The 17,914-nt window shown below is 50.3% G+C and overlaps 1 protein-coding gene across 1 annotated transcript; it reads right to left on the bottom strand.

Annotated features, from left to right (window-relative positions):
• Positions 1-2,496: 2,496 nt before the first annotated feature.
• Positions 2,497-4,949, bottom strand: GRIFIN (galectin-related inter-fiber protein). Its single transcript, XM_075104478.1, has 4 exons — positions 4,938-4,949; positions 3,391-3,470; positions 3,134-3,296; positions 2,497-2,661 (listed from the first exon to the last, which is right to left on the bottom strand). Exons 1-4 carry the CDS (start codon positions 4,947-4,949, stop codon positions 2,497-2,499), a joined length of 420 nt encoding a protein of 139 aa, XP_074960579.1.
• Positions 4,950-17,914: the final 12,965 nt, after the last annotated feature.

Below are 17,914 nucleotides of genomic sequence, written 5' to 3'. Positions count from 1 at the left end.
GCAGGGCATCTCTCATTCCCTGTAAAACGGCAAAACAGCTGTAAACAGCCAGCCCTGGAGTCTTCCTCCCAGAGATGCTCTGTAGCTCCCCAAATCTCTCTTGCCCTGAAGACCCCTTCACCCTTGGGAGTGTTTTGGCTGGAAGAAGCAGCAGATAAAATCCTGAAGCCAGCAGCAATGCTGTGGTTGTGTCAGGAGAGATTGGACTCTCAGTAGAGATGGTAATGGAGTGAGATCAGCCACTGGCAGAAGCTGGGGGTAACGTGTTCAGGAGTCAGGGCATAATCTCTGCTGCTGCCTGATTTTTTGTGGCATCTCCTTATTTATTTGTGCTTGAAATATTTTTGCCCTGTTTGTCTGTGGTCACTTGTGCTCACTTCTGGAAAACAATGAAATAGTGGTGTGTTTCTGCAGCGGTGGGTATTGATGGAGTTTGTGGCCATATATGTACAAAGTATTTCCCTTATAAATCATTTCACCACTTTTCCTCCATGAAAAATAATCTGTCTCTATCAACCCCCAAAGAAGCACAAAAAAGACCCCCAACCAATTTCTTTCAAATGCAGTTCAGCGTTATCGGATGTATGACACACAGATCCCAGCAGGTCTTTTTGTCTATGTTTGTGCTGTTTTACTAAAGGGATGGCCAGAAGAGTGAAGTTTGTTGAACCCCTGAGTTACGTCATGACAACCAGAATCTGAGGTGACCCTCTTGTCCTGGTGGTGACAGATGTATTCCAGGCCAGAGGAAATCTTACCATCTCTAGCCTTCCTGACTTGCAACCAAGACCGTGGCTATTTCCAAACAGTATTTTCGGTTCATTCTGGAGGGAGGAGGTGCTGTTTGGGACCATTTTGTGTTCCCATTGCTCTCTTTGCCACATGAACAGCATGGTTTCCAGCTAGTGTTCTTTATGGACTGGAAAAACGTCATAAACTTTTTAGCAGACTCATAAATGTCAACTTTGTGGCATCCTGTGTTGTGGTTGGCTATACGGTCACCTCTTCCTCATAAGTCCTTGAGGCTATAAATAGAGGGAGGAGTTGGGAATGGCCAATTTAAGCATTGAGAAAAGGCTGGAGCAAAGTTGTGACCTTCAGAGATCCCACCCACAGGCAAGGCTGACTTCTTACCAAATGATTTGTCCTTGGTGGAAAGGACTGGCAAGGCAGGATCATCTTTGCCTTTTGCATCAGGAATGTGGTCTGTCTTATGTCTGAGGAACAAAGGAGTGATTTGGGGGCAGCTGTAATTGCATTTTTGGAGTGAGTTCCTGTTCAGATTTAATAGTGTGGCATTATGCTTCTTATGACGCGTATAATTAAAACAAAGTAAAAATAATATCTTTTAGTCTGCTATGGCCTGGTCAAGGAGTCAGAGACATGTTGTGCTCCAAGGAAGAGGGTGGAAAAGAGAAGAAGGTGCAAGGGACAGATGGACTGTTTTGATTTTGAAAGACAACTGAAACAGAGGAGAGAAGGAAACAAGAATGCAGAGTAAAGAGAAAAGCCAGAGACTATACACAGGAACAATGGCACTCCCTTCATTCTGAATTTATCATAATTTCTAGACCCTGATTTCCTCAGATCCTTTTGTTTGGATTCCAGCTGCATTTCTGGTGCATGATGAAGGGACCATGCGATTTTGTGTGTCTTTAAGCTTTTACCCTTTTCTGACCCACAACATCACTCTCAGAGTCTGCCTAATAAGCCTGGAGTTGGCAGGGCTCAGGCTGAGCAAACATCTCTCAATTGGTGAAAGGCATCTCTAGAAATATCTTGCAAATTGAATCTTATCACCCTCATTTACATACATAGGACTTCATTTCATGTTAGGCCTCAAAGCAAAAAGGCAGTGTTTTGCCAGACCTGAAATGAAGCAACCCTCAGCCTGTGTCCTCCCGCCCAGTCACCAACCCTTGCTCCTACCATGTGCCTGGAGGCTTGCAGGGAATGAACAACTTGATTGATCTGCCCAGTGAGGGACATCTCAGCAGGGATTTCCTTGTTTGATTTTATTGGCAAATATGGTAGCATTTTTACCCAGCTCCTGGAAAGAAATGTGCCTTTCCATCCCTAACATCCACACATCCCTTACATCCTTTGCCATATGGCCAGCTGAGGACTAGCACTAGTTCACACCCTGCCCTTGAGCAAACACAATTTCTAGGGTAACATTCAGGTGTCCAGACTGCCCAGACCTGATCTGTCAGGCTGACCATCAGCAAAGATCATAAGACCTACAAATCCAATTGTGCACCCTAAGGCCTAGGGGCAGGAGGCATTCAATGACCTGGGCTACAGTTAGCGACATGTCTAGGTGCTGCCTTAGTGGCATGCAATCGGAATGACCATCCCTTCCACTATGTGGACACATGCATAGCCATCTCCCTGGCCAGTGATGGCCTGTGTTGGATGGAGAAGGAGAGGAGATGATCTCCAGCTGGATCAAGAGGTTAAGGGGAATGGTCTGCGAGACTATCCCAACTCCAGTCTCTAGTAAAGGCCTCGTTTAGTGATTTCCACTGAAGAAATGGCAATATCATTGAGAATCTGTAGCTTGGTGACGGATGAAAGCTGCTTCTGCCGATGCTTGTACTGCAAGATTTTGTTTTCGTCGATGAAAATGTGGAAATAGTCCTGGTCAGAGTAGATTTCAACCTGAAAGAGAGACTGTGTTAGGTTCACCATGTAGCCATGCATCCTCACTGGACCTTGCTGCCATCATGTCAGTGAGCGCCTGGATCTGGGTACATGTGCCTGCAACCCTCTTCAAATCCTGCCAGAGCTGTCACACACACTGCTCACCCCCATTTTGGGCAAAAGGAGGGAATAACTGAGTTCTTCACTTCATGATAGAAGAAACTGGTGATAAAGCAAAGCCCAAAGTGAAAATGAATGCAGCATCCAGGGATTATTGCTGGAGCTCTGCATGCCTGTGCCAGAGTTGGGTGTAAATCAGCAGCAAATTAGGGGATAACAGAAATACTATCAAGGGACAGAGCCAGAAAGGGGGTGTTACTGGGTATAGTGCTGGCAGGAAAGGCAGGGCTAGATCCATGAGGACGACCCCAATATTGCCTGGGTCACTCCTGTCCCACCCAGGGAGACCTGTGGGGTGACACAAGGTTACCTGGAAAGGCTTCTTTGCTTCAAAGGGGAAGGTTTTATTAACCTCTTCCTTCCCCCAGTGGCTGGCAAGGAAGGAGTTGCAGATGATTCTGGAGCTGGAGAAGCGGGGGTTAAAATGGAGAGCGATTTGGTCTCCGGGGTCACAGAGCAAGTTAATTTCAAACCTAAGACAGTGAGAGAAAGAAGTGATGGAGAGCCATGGGGTGATGCTGCTGGCTCTCATGAGCTGGGAGAGCTGCGAGCAGAGTGTGTCCTTACATGCTTGTACTAGAACTGGTCTCGCCCTTGACCACGACGCTCCAGCCGGGACACATCCCCTCCGGGTACAGGGCCTCGAACTGCTGACAAGGAGGTGATGGTGAGGCATGGCAAGGTGGGAGAGGTGCACGGCCTCGCTTATTCCTTGCACTTCTCCATCTTTCTCACCCTCTCATCATCTTCTCCTTTCTCTCTACTTCCAATCCAGGCATACTCTCTGCCCTTGCCTTTTTCTTGCTCCAAATAATCTCAGGGGCTCTAAACTGATAAGAAATGGTGTTGCTACAACATCCAGTTGAGGAGGTTGGATTCACTGTCCCCAAGGTCTTTTCTAAAGAGCCACGTGGGATCAGCAAGGAAAAATTAAAGAAGAACCCAAATGCCTTCATTGTCAGCAAGACACAAAGACAGTCTACTCCTCTCCCTGCCTGGGCAATACAAAATCCAAAGCAGAAAACTTTGTGATGCTTTGAAGCAGTGTGTGAAAGACAAGGGCTGATCGAGGAATGGGTGTAATGTGGCATCCAGCCTGTCTTCATCCAGCGTTACATGGGTGACTCTTGCCACGAGCTCCTGTCTGATCCCCCATTCCACTCAACCCCCTTTCTCCAAGGTTAAACTTGCATAAAATGAGCTGGAAAATGTTCCTCTTTGAATAATTCATAGTTTTATTAAATAACTCATTTTAATAAGAACTGCTTGCCATTTCACCCCACTTTTTTTAGCACTCTAACGATCTCGCATTTCTGAGCACCCTCCTCTCCCAGATTTATTGCTCACACTGGGAAAATCTCTCCAGCCTTGGCATCTCCACTGCCAGCTGCATGCCTGCCTCTCCCTCCCTACAGCTCAGGACTTCCACTCCCCTGCTTCTTCCTCTGCCACGTTTTCCCATTTCCAATGTGTATTTGGGATATGTACATTTTGGAGCAGGAGCTGAGACATGATGACGGCCAACCTCATGCCTTCGTGCCTGGCTACTTCTGGAGGATGGCTTTAGGAACCTATGCATAGTCATTCAAAGGCTCTGACCACACCAGTGTTCAACTCTGAAACACAGAGAGCTGATGAAGCTAATGATACAGTTTCAAACAGCAAGTGGTGATGGCAGCACCCAGGTTCACCTTGCCTTGACCCTTAGCTTGTCATCATTACAACAACCCCAGCAAAAGACACACCACATGCACAGGAAACAGCAGTTCCCTCTTCGCTGCCGGCTGTGCCAGTGGAGACGGATGGCAAAGCACAGGTCTCCTCTGCTAAATCTCCTGTTGTATTTTGGCCTCAGCTTAAACCCTCCAAGCCAGAAGTACTGCCACCAGGTCAGCATCACCCCAGACCAGCCCTGGTATAACCGAGATGAAAAATCTGTCCTGTTGCCCTTTATCAAAAGCCAGGGAGCTCACGGCCCAGACTAGACTGAAATAGAGGAGCAGCACTGCAAGGAGCATCCCCACATTTTTCTGGCTTTCTGACTCCTTTATGCACCGCTTGCCGTCACCCTTCAGACAGACCAGGCTGTGCCGGATCCTGTTCCCAGCACTTACCCGCAATGCCATCCTGCTTGCCTGCCCCTGCGCCGCAGACCCGGCCGGGTGCACGGTCAGAGGGGTCTATATAGGGGCCGCCGGCCAGCCACCCACATGCGCCAGGATTAGCAGCGACAGTGGGCTGAGGTCTCCTTTTCAGAGCAGGCTGTCGGGCATGGCTGGGAGATGGGGAGCAGCAAATCCTGCTGCCCGCCGGCGGGGTTAGCCTGCTCATGCATGCAGGGCTAATCCAGCCCCGCTGCTGCCCGCACAAAGGCAGCGAGGACCGGGCAGTCCTGAGCTGTGATGTGATGGAGCTGGTGTGTGGCAGCAACGGGACGGACAGGCATTCAGGCTCTAATCCGGGGGGGGGTTGGGGGGGCAGATGTGTTTAATACATAGAGGAAAGATGGGGACTTCCAAAGCTGGGGGAGAGACATCAGGAGTCCCATCCACTGCAAAGTCCAGAGAGAAGGGAGGTGGCAGAAGAGACATTGTGGCTCCTGCAAGGGCTCAGCTTTACCCTGACCAACACAGATTTCTTTTTCTCCCTGTTTTCCTTTTTGATCATTCTTTGTGGGTAAAAGCCCAGCCTGAAGTGAGCTGATGCCAGCTCTGTCACAGCCGCTTTTCCACCTTGTGGCACCCCAGGGCCAGCAGAGCTCAGGATGCTGCAGTGCTGAGCTCAGCATGCCCTGGCTCCGCTTTTCCCCTCCCTGCTGGGGACAATACAGGGTTTTAGGAGCAGGGTGAGGGAGCCTTAACCTGATATTTTCTGTCATGGAAAGGCACCAAGAAATGGATAGCAATGAAATGAATTTCAGTGATGAGGGTTTTCATACTGACGGTCAGCATGTGCTAACATGTGGCTGGGTGAAGCCGAGCTGGGGAAGGGAGGGATGGCTGCTCATCCCCCCACCTTCACAGGGTGAATGCATTAAAAACATATGCTGACCCCATCCCTGCATGCACTGGAGGCTGTGATGCTCCCTGGCTGCTCCTACAGGAATCCATGGTTTTCACGGTTAAAACCTCCTCACTGTACGGGGCCGCAGTGCTGATGTTATTTAATGTGTTTATTTTATTTTCAGCAGATAAGCAGAATAAGAGCTTGTATCCCAGGCTCTGGTGCCCTTGGCAGATGATTAAAAATACAGTCCAGCAGACATAGAAGCCAACAGCCTCTCTCAGGGCTGAAAAAGCCAAGTCCCAGGCTGGGATTTGCCTGTTTGGACTGCTACAAAACCAAACCATGTGAAGCTGAGCTCTGCCGTGGTCTCCTCGCTCAGCTCCTGCCTCTCTAGGCACTGTGCCGGGGAGCACTGGAGTGGAGTTATGTGCTACAGATGGCAGCATTGGGACGTGCAAGGGAGCTGCAAGCCAGCGGTGGAGGTGCCGAGCTGGTGGTGGCAGGGCCAGGGACATCCCACTCATCCCTCCTTGGGCTGCCGTAGGGTGCCGGACATTGGCCTCTCTGATCTGCCCAGCCACATGTCTCCTCTACTTACAGCCTGAACCCAAAGTTGTGTTTTCACCCCCCCAAATCACCCCTTCTTACCTGCCAGCCAGGCAAGGGACAGTGGGGAGAAGAGACTGCTTTTAAGACACCCACCATGGCGGTGGGCAAAACCAGACAGCGGTGCAGTCCTGCATGTACGAAAGGAGTGATCTGCAAGCTAAATAATTTTGCCAAGTTTATTGTAATTATGCTAATGAAATCAGTACACTGCAGAAGGCTTGGGCACCGCAGGGCAGGTCAGGGTGCAGTGGGATAGCAGAGGACTTTGCCCAGCAAGCTGTGGTGGGACAAAGAGCGTCTCCTTTCTGTGCCCAGGGGCTGCATCTCACCCACGCGGTGCAGAAACCAACGTGAGTCATGACATCTAGAGAAGCTGCTGTAGCCTTTCATTTTGTCAAGTAAAACCCAGCGCTTGCCACAAATCTGTGCACACAGCCTGTCCTGAGTCTTATTTCAGGCCACACTGAGTCTCATTCCAGCTCCTACCGCAGCCTCCGCTGGTGCCACCACCAGCAAGAGGCATTGAATTTGCTCCCCTGCTGTGAAAAGCTGCACCAGGCTGAGCAGCACGGGGAGCCACAGGGCTGCCCTGTGGGAGAGCAAAAAAAGCCAATGAAGGCAGGTTTGGAGGGATGGGAAAGCTCTCGAGGAAGGAGGAGGAATATATATTGCTCCAGTTTTGGGGACAGCAACTTCTGAGATGCTCAACGCCTCCCAAAATTCAAGGCTTTGCTTCCTGTTGGCATTTTAGCAATAGCAAGAAAGGTTGCTGGGGAAAGATGCAAACACATGTGTTTCACCAGTAAATGGTGCCCAAATACCGACTGGTTTTATAGGTGCACCTTTATTTGCTTTCTGCCTGTTGTGCCACTGCTCAGAAGCCATCATAACATCTGCCTGTTTAGCGACGAGGAAGGGACTGGAAGTATGTTTAAAATCTCAGATGTTGGAGCAGCACTGGGTGATTAGCTCCTAATGTCATGGCTTTTCCCTCTTTTTGGAGATGGATGGAAAAAAACTCAAAGACACTGATTATGTGCTACTGGGATACAGAAAAGACAGATACAGTCTGGGGTGGAAGGAGGCTGGTGTAGCAAAGGACCTGATAACCTGCTGGGTTGGTTAACTGCAGGGGATCTTCGTTGGTGTGACACTTTGGTGATTATAAAATCACTTATTAGCAGACCTGCTTATGCATTTGTCAGCCATTTGGTCATACAACCATCAGAGTTTGCACCTTTCTTAAGCTGTTATTAGCCACGTCCTGCTCTTGGTTGTTTGTCCCAAAGCCTTTTTCCCGCTGCTCACTATGTGGCAGAAATGCTCAGTGAGAAGCGCTGCACTGTGCTTCCCGTGGGAGTCTTCATGCAGGGCTCCCCTGCACTAAACCAGGTGCTTTTTTTTGCGTGTGATTATTATCATTAGTCTCTAGAGGTCTCCAAACACACAGCCTGGACTTTCAGGAGCTGAACACAGTGCTCCCCTCCGCACATCATACGTTGATTTTCTCCTTATTTCACTGCCAGGATCTGCAGTTCACCCACAGCGTGATGCTCCGGTTTCTGACACCTGCTCAGGTTTGTAAGTAAGTAACACATACTGGGGGCTTTTGTAGGAAAGAGGCCTCCATCCCAGGATTAACTCAGCTGAGCCCTGATGTGAATGGTGCCTTCGGATATTGCCTCAGGTGTACTCTCCACAGACTGGTACATGTTGTCCCATATCTACCTTGTTCTGTCAGCCAGAAACATCAGCACACACACCTGGCTGTGCCCACACCTGCATTATAGTGCTATATATGGCCTCAGACGTTATTGCCCAACCCTGCCTCCTATTAATATTCACCTATATATGTACTCACACACACATATATAGCAGCTACTGAAGCTCAGCCATATATACCTACTGGAGGCCTGTGATCACAAATCAACCCACATTCCTTAAATACACCAACGCAAACAAGCCAGCCCAGTGTTCTTGGCCCACAGCCATGTGTGACCAGTGAACTCACATGTACAAAGCTGCTTTGGTACCTACTGGCCATGGCAGGGTGGCTGTGGCCACAGGGATGCAGCTAGAGTTGGGTTCCTCTTGGGATCACCCATGGCTAACCCTCTTGGGACTATTCATGGGGCCTCCAGGCCTGCAGCCTCATGGAATAATTTAAGATTAAGCCAAAAAATGATGTATTTTTAGTGGTGGGCTCCAACCACTAGCCAGCCTGGGCACAGCAGTGAGGCTGCAAACACTGCCATTGTGAAGTCCCTCGCTTTTTCTTGTTTTGAACTTTCCCATCCAGCCACCAGCAATGGCTGGTGGAGAGCACCACCTTGTCTGGGGAGAACACCACAGCTTCCTCCTCCAGCCCAAGGACTCAGGTCTTTTCCTCCACCTCTGGAGCCAGAGCGACTCGCTGGTTTTCCTAAAAATCCCATGCTCTTTGTTTTAGGACAATAGCTTTGCAGAAAAAAAGCCATACCCTAAAACAATAGCCCGAGTGCAGGCAGAGCCTCCCAGGCATTGCCCACCAGCTGTGTGCTCCAGGCAGGCTCTTTCCTGGAGGGTGAGTTGGGGTACCCCAAATCCAGCTGGGTCTCCCCCACCAGACCAAATCAGGGGCTGCGATTTCCCCAGTGCATGCCTTTGTGAGAGGCTTCTCCAGACTTGCTTATCTGCTGCTTGGTGGTATTTATACCTCCTCCACAGCCATTCCAGTTCCTCCAGGGAATTCTTGAAACTCCCCCGTGCAATCAGGACTCAGCCCTCTCCTCCAGCCATGCCGTCTTGGGAACATGTTACCCCAGGAAGGGTTTTGGCACATCTCTTTGCTAGCTCACCCCAATTCCCTTTGCCCCAGACCTACGACTCTGCTCCTGGTTGCTCTGCTCAGGATCTCTCTCCAACACTGCTGCCTACAAGCTGCATCCAGAGACTGGCCATCCTGGTGCCAATACTCCTTCAGGCTTAGTGCTGGAGAGAAAAAACCTATTTATATTTTATAACTACAAATATAAACTATTTATTTAACTCAAAACAACCCTTCTGAGTTAAATCTCAGTGAATCTGTCCAATTTATCTCTGTATTTCTGCTATCTCACCCTGCCATGCTTTAAGGAACCAACCTGAAGAGGGCTAGAGACTCCAGACAAATCCCTGAGAAAAATTACAATCTTATAAAAATCACACATGGGTCTAACTCTAGAAGAGCCTGATTCAACACCTACTGCTGCTCTGGGATTGGGGGCGTGGGGTGGGTGTCAGTTCTGCAGCCTGCACTTCTCATAACTGCTTTAAGGAGACTTCAGTCTCTCTCAAAATGCATTGCGGAAGGAGCCCCTTGCAGCTGCCCAGCCTAAAAATCACTCATTGGAGAGCAAGGAAAGAAAAGCACCACACCCTGCAAGGTGGCAGGAGAAACAGGGAGAAGGTAACACCCCCCGGAACACGCTGCCTGGCTCAAGCCCACCGCTGACAGAGCTTCACGTGCCTCACTGAAGTGTCAGCTCCACTAACAAGCTGCTGAACCACTGGGAACAGCCTTGGTGCTGGCGGCTTCTGGGGCCATTGTGTTTGTCAGATCTTCCATTCTTTGGTCGCTTGTTAGCATGTCTCATCATCCTCCCACTTAGGCCGTGGTGCTGGGGAAGGGGAGGGCACATCCTCCGCTGGGTATGAAGTTCTGCTTTTACGCTGGTAAGTGAGAAAAGGATCGTGGTTTGGTCCCAGGCAGTGCCATGAATGTGAAACACTGCAAGAAAAATCTCTGCCTTTCATTGCGCTCTTCCTCTGCACTGGCAAAAGGGGAAGGAGATCCCAACCCCGCCGGCGCCATGAACCAGCACAAGTGGAACTGAGGCCAAGCCCAGGGCTGCTGCTGTCCCCAGCACAGCTCCCGCTCACCGCTCAGGACTTCCCTTTCACGCAGCTTTGAGGAGTGGGGATGAAAGGCAAGGCAGTGGAAACACAAAGCATGCCTGGTTTATTTTATTTATGACTAGCCTCTGCTTAAAAGGAAACGAGCATTATCAGCTCCAGCACCACCGGGTCAGATGAGTAAATGAAGGAGGAGGGTTTAGTTTACGATCTGGAGCTCAAGTTTGCTCTTATATGGGCATCCCCACCAGCCGTTGCTTGCTGCCACCTTGCTGCTACTTGTGTCATGGGGACAGCCAGGCTCTAGCTGGAAACAGAGCCAGGGTCCTCCAGAGCTGAAAGGCACAAGACAGAGAGAATGGTTGAGCTTAGTTGTATCTACCCCTACTTCCTTGGCTCACAGCAGCTATATGTGCTGCAACGCAAACATCACTGCAGCCAGCACATCCCAGCTGGTCAGTACTCATACTTGCTGTGTGGTTACCCAGCCAGGCTTTGTGAACCATGACTTTGTTTCTTGCTTGATTCCCTGGGGAGAAGGTGATAAAACTATGTCAAAGCAGGCCCCGTTGCCCCCACCAGTGGCTTCAGTTGGAAAGGAGTGCTGGGTTTGGGGCATGGCTGGTTCTGGTCCTCGCCCACCATCCTCACTCATTGCTGAGAGGTGCAGGCAGAAGGTAAACACGCGACCTGGCATGGGCTGTTGTTTATTGCCTGGGGTTCCTAGGGCCAATATTTGATCATCCGTAAATAATTGCCCCGTTGTGTATGCAGGAACCTGATTTATCCTGTTCCGTGGTGATACTTTCCAAACTCCCCGGGGAGATATCTCTCTCCCTCTTCCTGGTGATTAATGGGGAAGGAGGAGAGCTGGCGCTGGGCCTTGCCGTGCTCCTCCGAGTCAGCTTGTGGGTGTACTGCGTGTCCTTCCATGGTGGTCTCTGGCTCAGAGCTAAAGCAATGACATATCCTCAGGAGGAGGTGGGGATACATGTGAACTCTCCCTGCTCAGTTTTATGTTGAACTCCTGGTTCCTGGTGAACAGCGTCAGCGTTGCTGAAGCCCCCTCCATCCCCCATCACCTCACTGCTAAGTCTTGCCAATTCAGAGGTGCTTCCCAGTGGCTTCCCAGGTGAGGTTAGCCTCCGAGGCCCAGGTTTCCTCAGTCTGAGAAGCTCTGATTCTGTGTTGAATGATTTACTGCCCCAAACACAAGTGGAGGAGGAGGGACATCACTAGAGGGGCTGCAGCTTGGCGGCGTGCTCTGCTCCTGCGCTCGGCTATGCACACAAGTAACGGCACGACCATCTCTTGCTGATGTTTTCCCCTGCAAGCTTCATGCCAGCTCCTTGGCCAGGATGCCCACATGACAACAGGCCTGAGCATGGCATAGGCAGGCCATGCTCCACATATCAAAGCCTGGATTCCTCCCCCAGGGACCCACACGTGGGTTGGGGCTGCAGTCATGCGCCTCCAGGTGTGTTTGGAGAAGACATGGAGGAGAGGGAAGCCTGGAGCTAGGGGGAAGGAGAGAGGTGACCTGCGAGGTTTGGGGGATGCTCTGGGGTCCAGGGAGTGGCCAGACACAGGTGCATCCCATGTGCTGGAGCCCTGCTGGTGCTTGGCAGGTTTCAAGAGGACAGACAGATGGTTCGGGTTTGGGGACATTATGATTTGTGTGGCCTTGCTTTTCCACCATTTTTAACTGAGATTTATTAACATAAGGAGTCATAGTCAGGTGCTGTCATCATACAGACCTTCCCATGCCCATGTTTAAGATCCCTATCAGCCTTGAAAACAGCTATCCTACAGGCTGGGTCCTAGAGAAAGTCCAGTTTGGGGCCAGATAGCAACTGGCACCAAAGGAGGCAGAAGAAGCTAGAAGAGGAGAAAACAATGAGACCATCAATGTCACAAACCTTCCAGCCTCTTCCAGACAGCTGCTCAGCCCAGCCCTGTGTGACCTTTCCCAAGCACACAAAAGTGCAAATAATATTTACCTGGGAGGAAGACACACCAAGCCCAGGGCAGCACAGCCCCTTCCCAGCAGCCAGCCAGCCTGAGAAGCTCTGCCAGGAGAGCCACCATCCATCAGGGGTGGCCAGACATGTCAGAGACGGCACTGCCTCCGACCAGGATGAGCACTTTTGCCTCCAGGTGGATTGGCAGTGAGTAGCGCTGGGACACATTAGGATGGGCATCATGCCAGGCTCCTGGAGCTGCTGACGGAAGCATGAACTCCACCTCAAGGAGATCTCCAGGGAGCTTAGAGGGGTTTTAGAGGTATTTGTGGGTGAGGAACTCTGGGTTTGGTCAAGGAAAAGGGTTTAAGAACTGAGACACTTGCAGCTTTGGGATCCAGAGCAAGTCCCTCCTCCACCTCTGAGCATTTGATCCACTCCTTGCACCACTGCTGATTTCTTCTCTTGGGCCTGTTTCACTGAAGCCAACAGGCTGCCATCTGCCCTGCCACATCAGTGGCATAAAGGGACTGCGATGTTTGCAGAGGGGATGTAGGGTCCGCTTCCCATCCCAGCCTCTGGGAGAAGGTGGGACGACACGTGGGAGGTGAGCAGTGGGAAGGGCATTTTCAGCCTGGCAGGGCCGGGCACATATCCAAAGGGTACCAGTACCAGCAAGACCCCATACATATCTGCCTCAGACAATCAAGTCAACAAACCCCTGAGCTTGGAGGCTTGGTCCTCTCCACATGCGCTCTGACCTTTGCTATGCAGGGCTGGTGGCTGAGGAGAAGCGCCGGGTGTTGCAGCAACCTGTGAGAGGCAGCTGGGGAGGAGGATGCAGCTTTCTGCTATTTTGGAGAGCAGGGAGGAAGAGGAAGGGCTGCTGACAAAGACTGAAACTAGAAAAATGACGACGATGACAAAAAAAACCTCCTCCCATTTAGGGAACCAAACACATTTGTTTCCTGACATGACCAGGATAGCTCAAACCGAGAGATGCAAGTTCAAGTTACTAAATTGCAACTCCTTGTGTCCCAGGACGAGGGTGGGCCCGTTTCAGTTGGAAAGGACCAAATGCCCCATCAGACCCCTCAGTGCCTGTCCTGCCCAGGGGTGGGGAGGTGCCTTAAACCAAATGCTTATCTCCTTTGCCTGGCTCCCCTCCATCGCCCTCCCCAGCTGCTGTACAGGGCTGGGTACCAGGAATAGCTGCCTTGCAGTCACACCCCAGAGCCTGGGACTGCACTGGGGGAAGCCAAGGAGGTGGTAGCCTATGGAAACATATTTTTGGGAGATTTTGGGGCACATGGCAGTGCTGAGAAATGAAGAAGGGGAAGTGTAGCCTTCTCTATAGCCATGTTTGTTGCTGACCAACCCGCTGCCTGCTCCTCCAGAGCTGGAGGAGCAACGAGCCCAGCTCCCCTTCAGGAGCTCTGCCCCCCTCTGCCCCTTCCCGCAGCAAGACTCCCTGACCCCGCTCCAGCTCCTTGTTTGCAGACAGTAAAATTGTTCTTCCTGAGACAAACAAAAAGTTGCTGCCCCAGGGAGCCTGTGGTCAAGGCGAGAAGATGCCATGCTATTTGGTTTCTTCTTTATTTTCATTTTGGCTTTTAGAGTTGCAGATTTGCTCTAGCCACAAAGTGTGGAGGCAGGTCCAGCTTCTAGTGACTCCTGACTTGGGTGGAGGCTGAATCCAGGCTAGTGATTCAGTCCTTCTCTATTTCTGGTGCTGGATTTACACATAATTTGATTCTATATAGTTATGGATAGAACTGAGCAGAGCGTGAGAATTTCAGCAGGGAGGTGAAGGGATGCTTTATAAATGAAACATTTGTTAGGGCAAGATTTCAGCAAGAGGAAGGGATATAAACTGTCAGCAAGAGCACAGTGTGGGGGGATGGCACATGCCCTGTGAAGGGTTTAATCCATGAAAGGCTCAACCCAGACCCATCCACACCTTGACTGCAATTTTTCTGCTCATAGAGCAGCTCTGGGAAGTGGGGTTGAAGCCCCATCTGCATCTTGGTAGCAGCTCAGGAGAAGCCAAGGCACACTCAGGACCTGGGGACAGAGCTGCAACACCAGAATGTGCTGTACCCACCTTCCCCCCTCCTGCTATGGCTGATGGCAGGTTTCCAACCCCTCAGGTCTGGGAAGCAGGCACAGAGGAAGATGCCCATATGCTGCAGTCAGGGGCAAAGATCCCAGGGATGGGAAAGGAGAGGGGCTGCAGGGTTTCAGCCTCTATCTCCAAGAGAGATCTGGGGTAGCTCTGACCTGCCCCAGTACTTCAACAATCTTGTTTTGTACTTGATGTGAATCATAGCCTGGGGAGAGGTTATCTGACCATGGCTCTGCTACCCACCCATATCCTCTGCTGCTTCTCCTCCTCCTCCTTTAGATCTGGCTGCTGGAGGAAATTATATTTTTTTCTGGAGCTTTTACCAAACTGCAAGGGGGTTTCCAAAACATCTGGAACAGCTCATGGAGCTGGAGTGGAGCGTAACGCTGAGGGTGGAAATAGGGTCATGGAAACGGAGGCACCCTGTTGGAATAATGCTCGAGAGCGGCACTTGGGAAGGGCTGAGTTCAAATCCTCATCCCACTCGCAAAGGAAAAGAGTTGGAAAAAGCCTAGTGTGACCCTGTCCACACTGCCACATGCCTCTAGGTCCTTCTCCCCAGGGACCATGCCTGGAGGAGGTCTCACCAGTGCTCATCAATGCCCATTGCCTTCACGTGTGGCTGTGACACTGTGCTGTGAAGGGCAGCATGGGCATTTTGGTCTCCCAGCCCAAAACCTGATGCTATGTCTTAGGCTGGGAGGAGGTCTAGAAAGAAGCCAGTATTTTGGAAAGGGCAAAAAGGGACCTCAGGTTATTGAGACTGCCAGCTTGACAACCATCACAGCAGAAATACTGAGAAGGCTTTATACAAACGTGTGTGTAGTTAATTAAACGAGGGATGTAATTGATGCCAATCCCAGAAAATGATGCAAATAGATCTCTGCTAACTTCTTCATTTCTACAGGGCTAGGATTTGGGCTGACAAAGATGATCCTGTCAATTCAACGGCCTTGGTTGCGTGGTTTGACTTGGCATCTGGCCATGGTACAAATGGAGGTGGAGTGTAGTGTCCTGCATAGATAGACTCATAAACGCTAATGATACAAAACCATCATGGCTCACCTGATGGAGGGGCAAACAGACTGGGTATGGGCTGGGAGAAGCAGCTGCCCTGGGGAAGTGAAGTCACGCAGCCACCTTTCCAGTGGGATTGCACAGAAATTGGTTCCTGACCTTCCCCAGGCTCAGGAAAAAATAAAAAATAAAACCCTTCTGATGACATTTGTAAATGGCTGTTACAGAATAATGCAGATCACTCAGCTTGGTGCAAGCCAAAATTCCCTTTTTTAGTACAACCACATAGAGAGTCCTACCTCTAGGAACAAAAAGGGAAGGTTGTGATTATAAGATGGAACAACCTCTCTGTCTTGGGAAGCAAATAATGTAAAAGCCATGGCAGAACCATAGGTTTCAGTCTTATTTTAGCAGGACAATCTCTAAAATCCTTTCTGTGTTCCTTCAGAGGTAATCCAGACCCTCAGGGTCTCACAGATTTGTGGCTGCAAAGTACTGCAGTAACCCTGATTGTGTCCCTGGTGCAACGCAGCAGCTGTGAGGGCAACCACTGTCCTCGGATGTGGTGGGGTGAGGATGGAGGCTTTATTTGCTGTAGCTGTGGCAGTAGGGTGAGAGCAGGGAGCGCGATGTCCCCAGCTCTGGTGTCCCCTTGCCAATGAGGACGGTAGCACGTTGGGAATGTCCAGGAAAAGAGCCCCAGAAGTGATTCAGGGACTGGAAATGTTGCACACACAGACAGGGTGGGGAAGCTCAGTTTATTTAGTGAGTATTCTTTATTTTAACATTATATGTTGAAGAGTTTTGGCTGATGGATCATGGTATCCCTAAGCGTCAGGGTTGAGATGGGAGAGGGTTTCCTGGACCTACAGACAAAAGCAGGGTAAGATCAAATGGATCTTACCAAGGATAATCAATGGATACCAAGGGGCACAACTTGGGCTGGAAGAAACATTCAGTTAATCTGAAATATTTAAATGGAGACTGGGTCACCCTGTCCCCCTTCACTGACTGCCATGAAATCTTTAAGTTCTGGAGAGAGTATTTGGGATATAGGGTGAGGGACTCCTGCATGCCGTGTCGGGTACCTCCACCTGCCAGCTTGCCGCAGGCTGGCAGGATTTAAACCCCGCTGATGGCCTCAGGCTTTCCCATCCAGGCGAGAAAACAAGCTGTGAAAAAAGTAAACATGTCACACAAGTATTTTCCTTTCAGATGGGTTGATCTTTCTGAGCTCAGAGAAAGGACACAAGGAAGCTGCTGTCAGACATAAATACACCAGCCCTGACTTCACAAATATTTGAATAACATTTACTGAGCTTTATGTGTTATTCTGCAATAATTGTAGAAAGAAAAAGAAAAGGTTTTACTGGACTCTGCCAGATGTGATCCCCTCAGGTAACCTCCCTGCCTCGCTCAGCCCCACACTCAACAGCCGCCGTCACCACTGGCTGCACTTGCCCCAGCATCCCTGGACCGAATCCTTGCAGAATCAATCGAAAGCTCAAAAAGGGGTGCTGGGTCTACATGTATCACCTGTGGGATACCATGCCAGGCACTGCACCAGGAGAAAGCCTGCCCCATCGCCATCACTTCTACAATGCTGCCACAGGGATGGCCTCCGTCCACCCATCTCTTGTTTAATGTATAGACAGACCGTTGTTTATGTAGGACCTCCCTAAAGTGCCTTGGCTGTTGAGCTCTCTCTGCTGTTTCCTGTATTTGAACCCCTTATCACAGCCTTGCCTCAGGAATATGTGCTCAGGAGGGTGCGTTTATGGGTTGATAAGCTTTTATTGCATCCAGCCTCACTGATGGGATCTCTGAAACAAAGAGGTGGGGACTCGGTATCTGGGCCAGGGGAGAGGGGATCTAAGCAACTTTGCTTTCCACTGAACTTAGTAAACTGGACACAGGTTTTGAGTAAAACCCAGGCAGTTTTAAGTCTAGCTCAGGCACAGCTGGGAAGGTCCGTGCCAGAGGTCTCCAGGAGCGGCTGCAGTTTGTACCAGGGAATTAGGTTTCATTGAAATATTTAGTTCCATCCCTTGCAAGAGGAAGCAGCACATGGGGACGTGGTGTCCCCTGCGCCCCATCCACACCTCAGCCCCATAACATGCCTCAGGGCCACCCTTGGCAAGGCGAGGGCTCCCTGCTGCACCCCGCTGAGCCATCCCGCTTGCGTACAGAGTGGTTTGCACCCTCTTCTGCCTCAGTTTCCCTCTCCATTCCACGCACCTCCATTGCAGCCTTTCATCCCACATGGGCCAAGTTCTTCTCTTGGCAGCGGTTTGCATTTAACTTTTTTTTTTTTTTGGCATCAGATCAGAAATAAATTAAAGTGGCCAATAACGACTTTGCCAGGTGCTGACTCCCTCTGCACTTCAGCTCTGAGTGTGCCTTTGTATGTATGTGTGTGTACAAGTGATGAACAATGATTAAAGAGTCTTTATTAGTCCCATGATTAAGGTTTAATAGGAAAAACCTGTGTCCTTCCTGC

The sequence above is a fragment of the Phalacrocorax aristotelis genome, chromosome 10 (assembly GCF_949628215.1).
Source record: "Phalacrocorax aristotelis chromosome 10, bGulAri2.1, whole genome shotgun sequence".
Taxonomy (NCBI): Eukaryota; Metazoa; Chordata; class Aves; order Suliformes; family Phalacrocoracidae; genus Phalacrocorax; species Phalacrocorax aristotelis.
This window is presented reverse-complemented; position numbering and strand designations above follow the sequence as displayed.

Bases quoted from the DNA above. Each gene is read 5' to 3' on its own strand.
- GRIFIN (XM_075104478.1), bottom strand. The intron at 3,297-3,390 runs GTAAGGACACAC...TCACTGTCTTAG, and splicing joins ACCAGTTCTAGTACAAGCAT to GTTTGAAATTAACTTGCTCT. The intron at 2,662-3,133 runs GTAACCTTGTGT...TCTCTCTTTCAG, and splicing joins AAGCAAAGAAGCCTTTCCAG to GTTGAAATCTACTCTGACCA.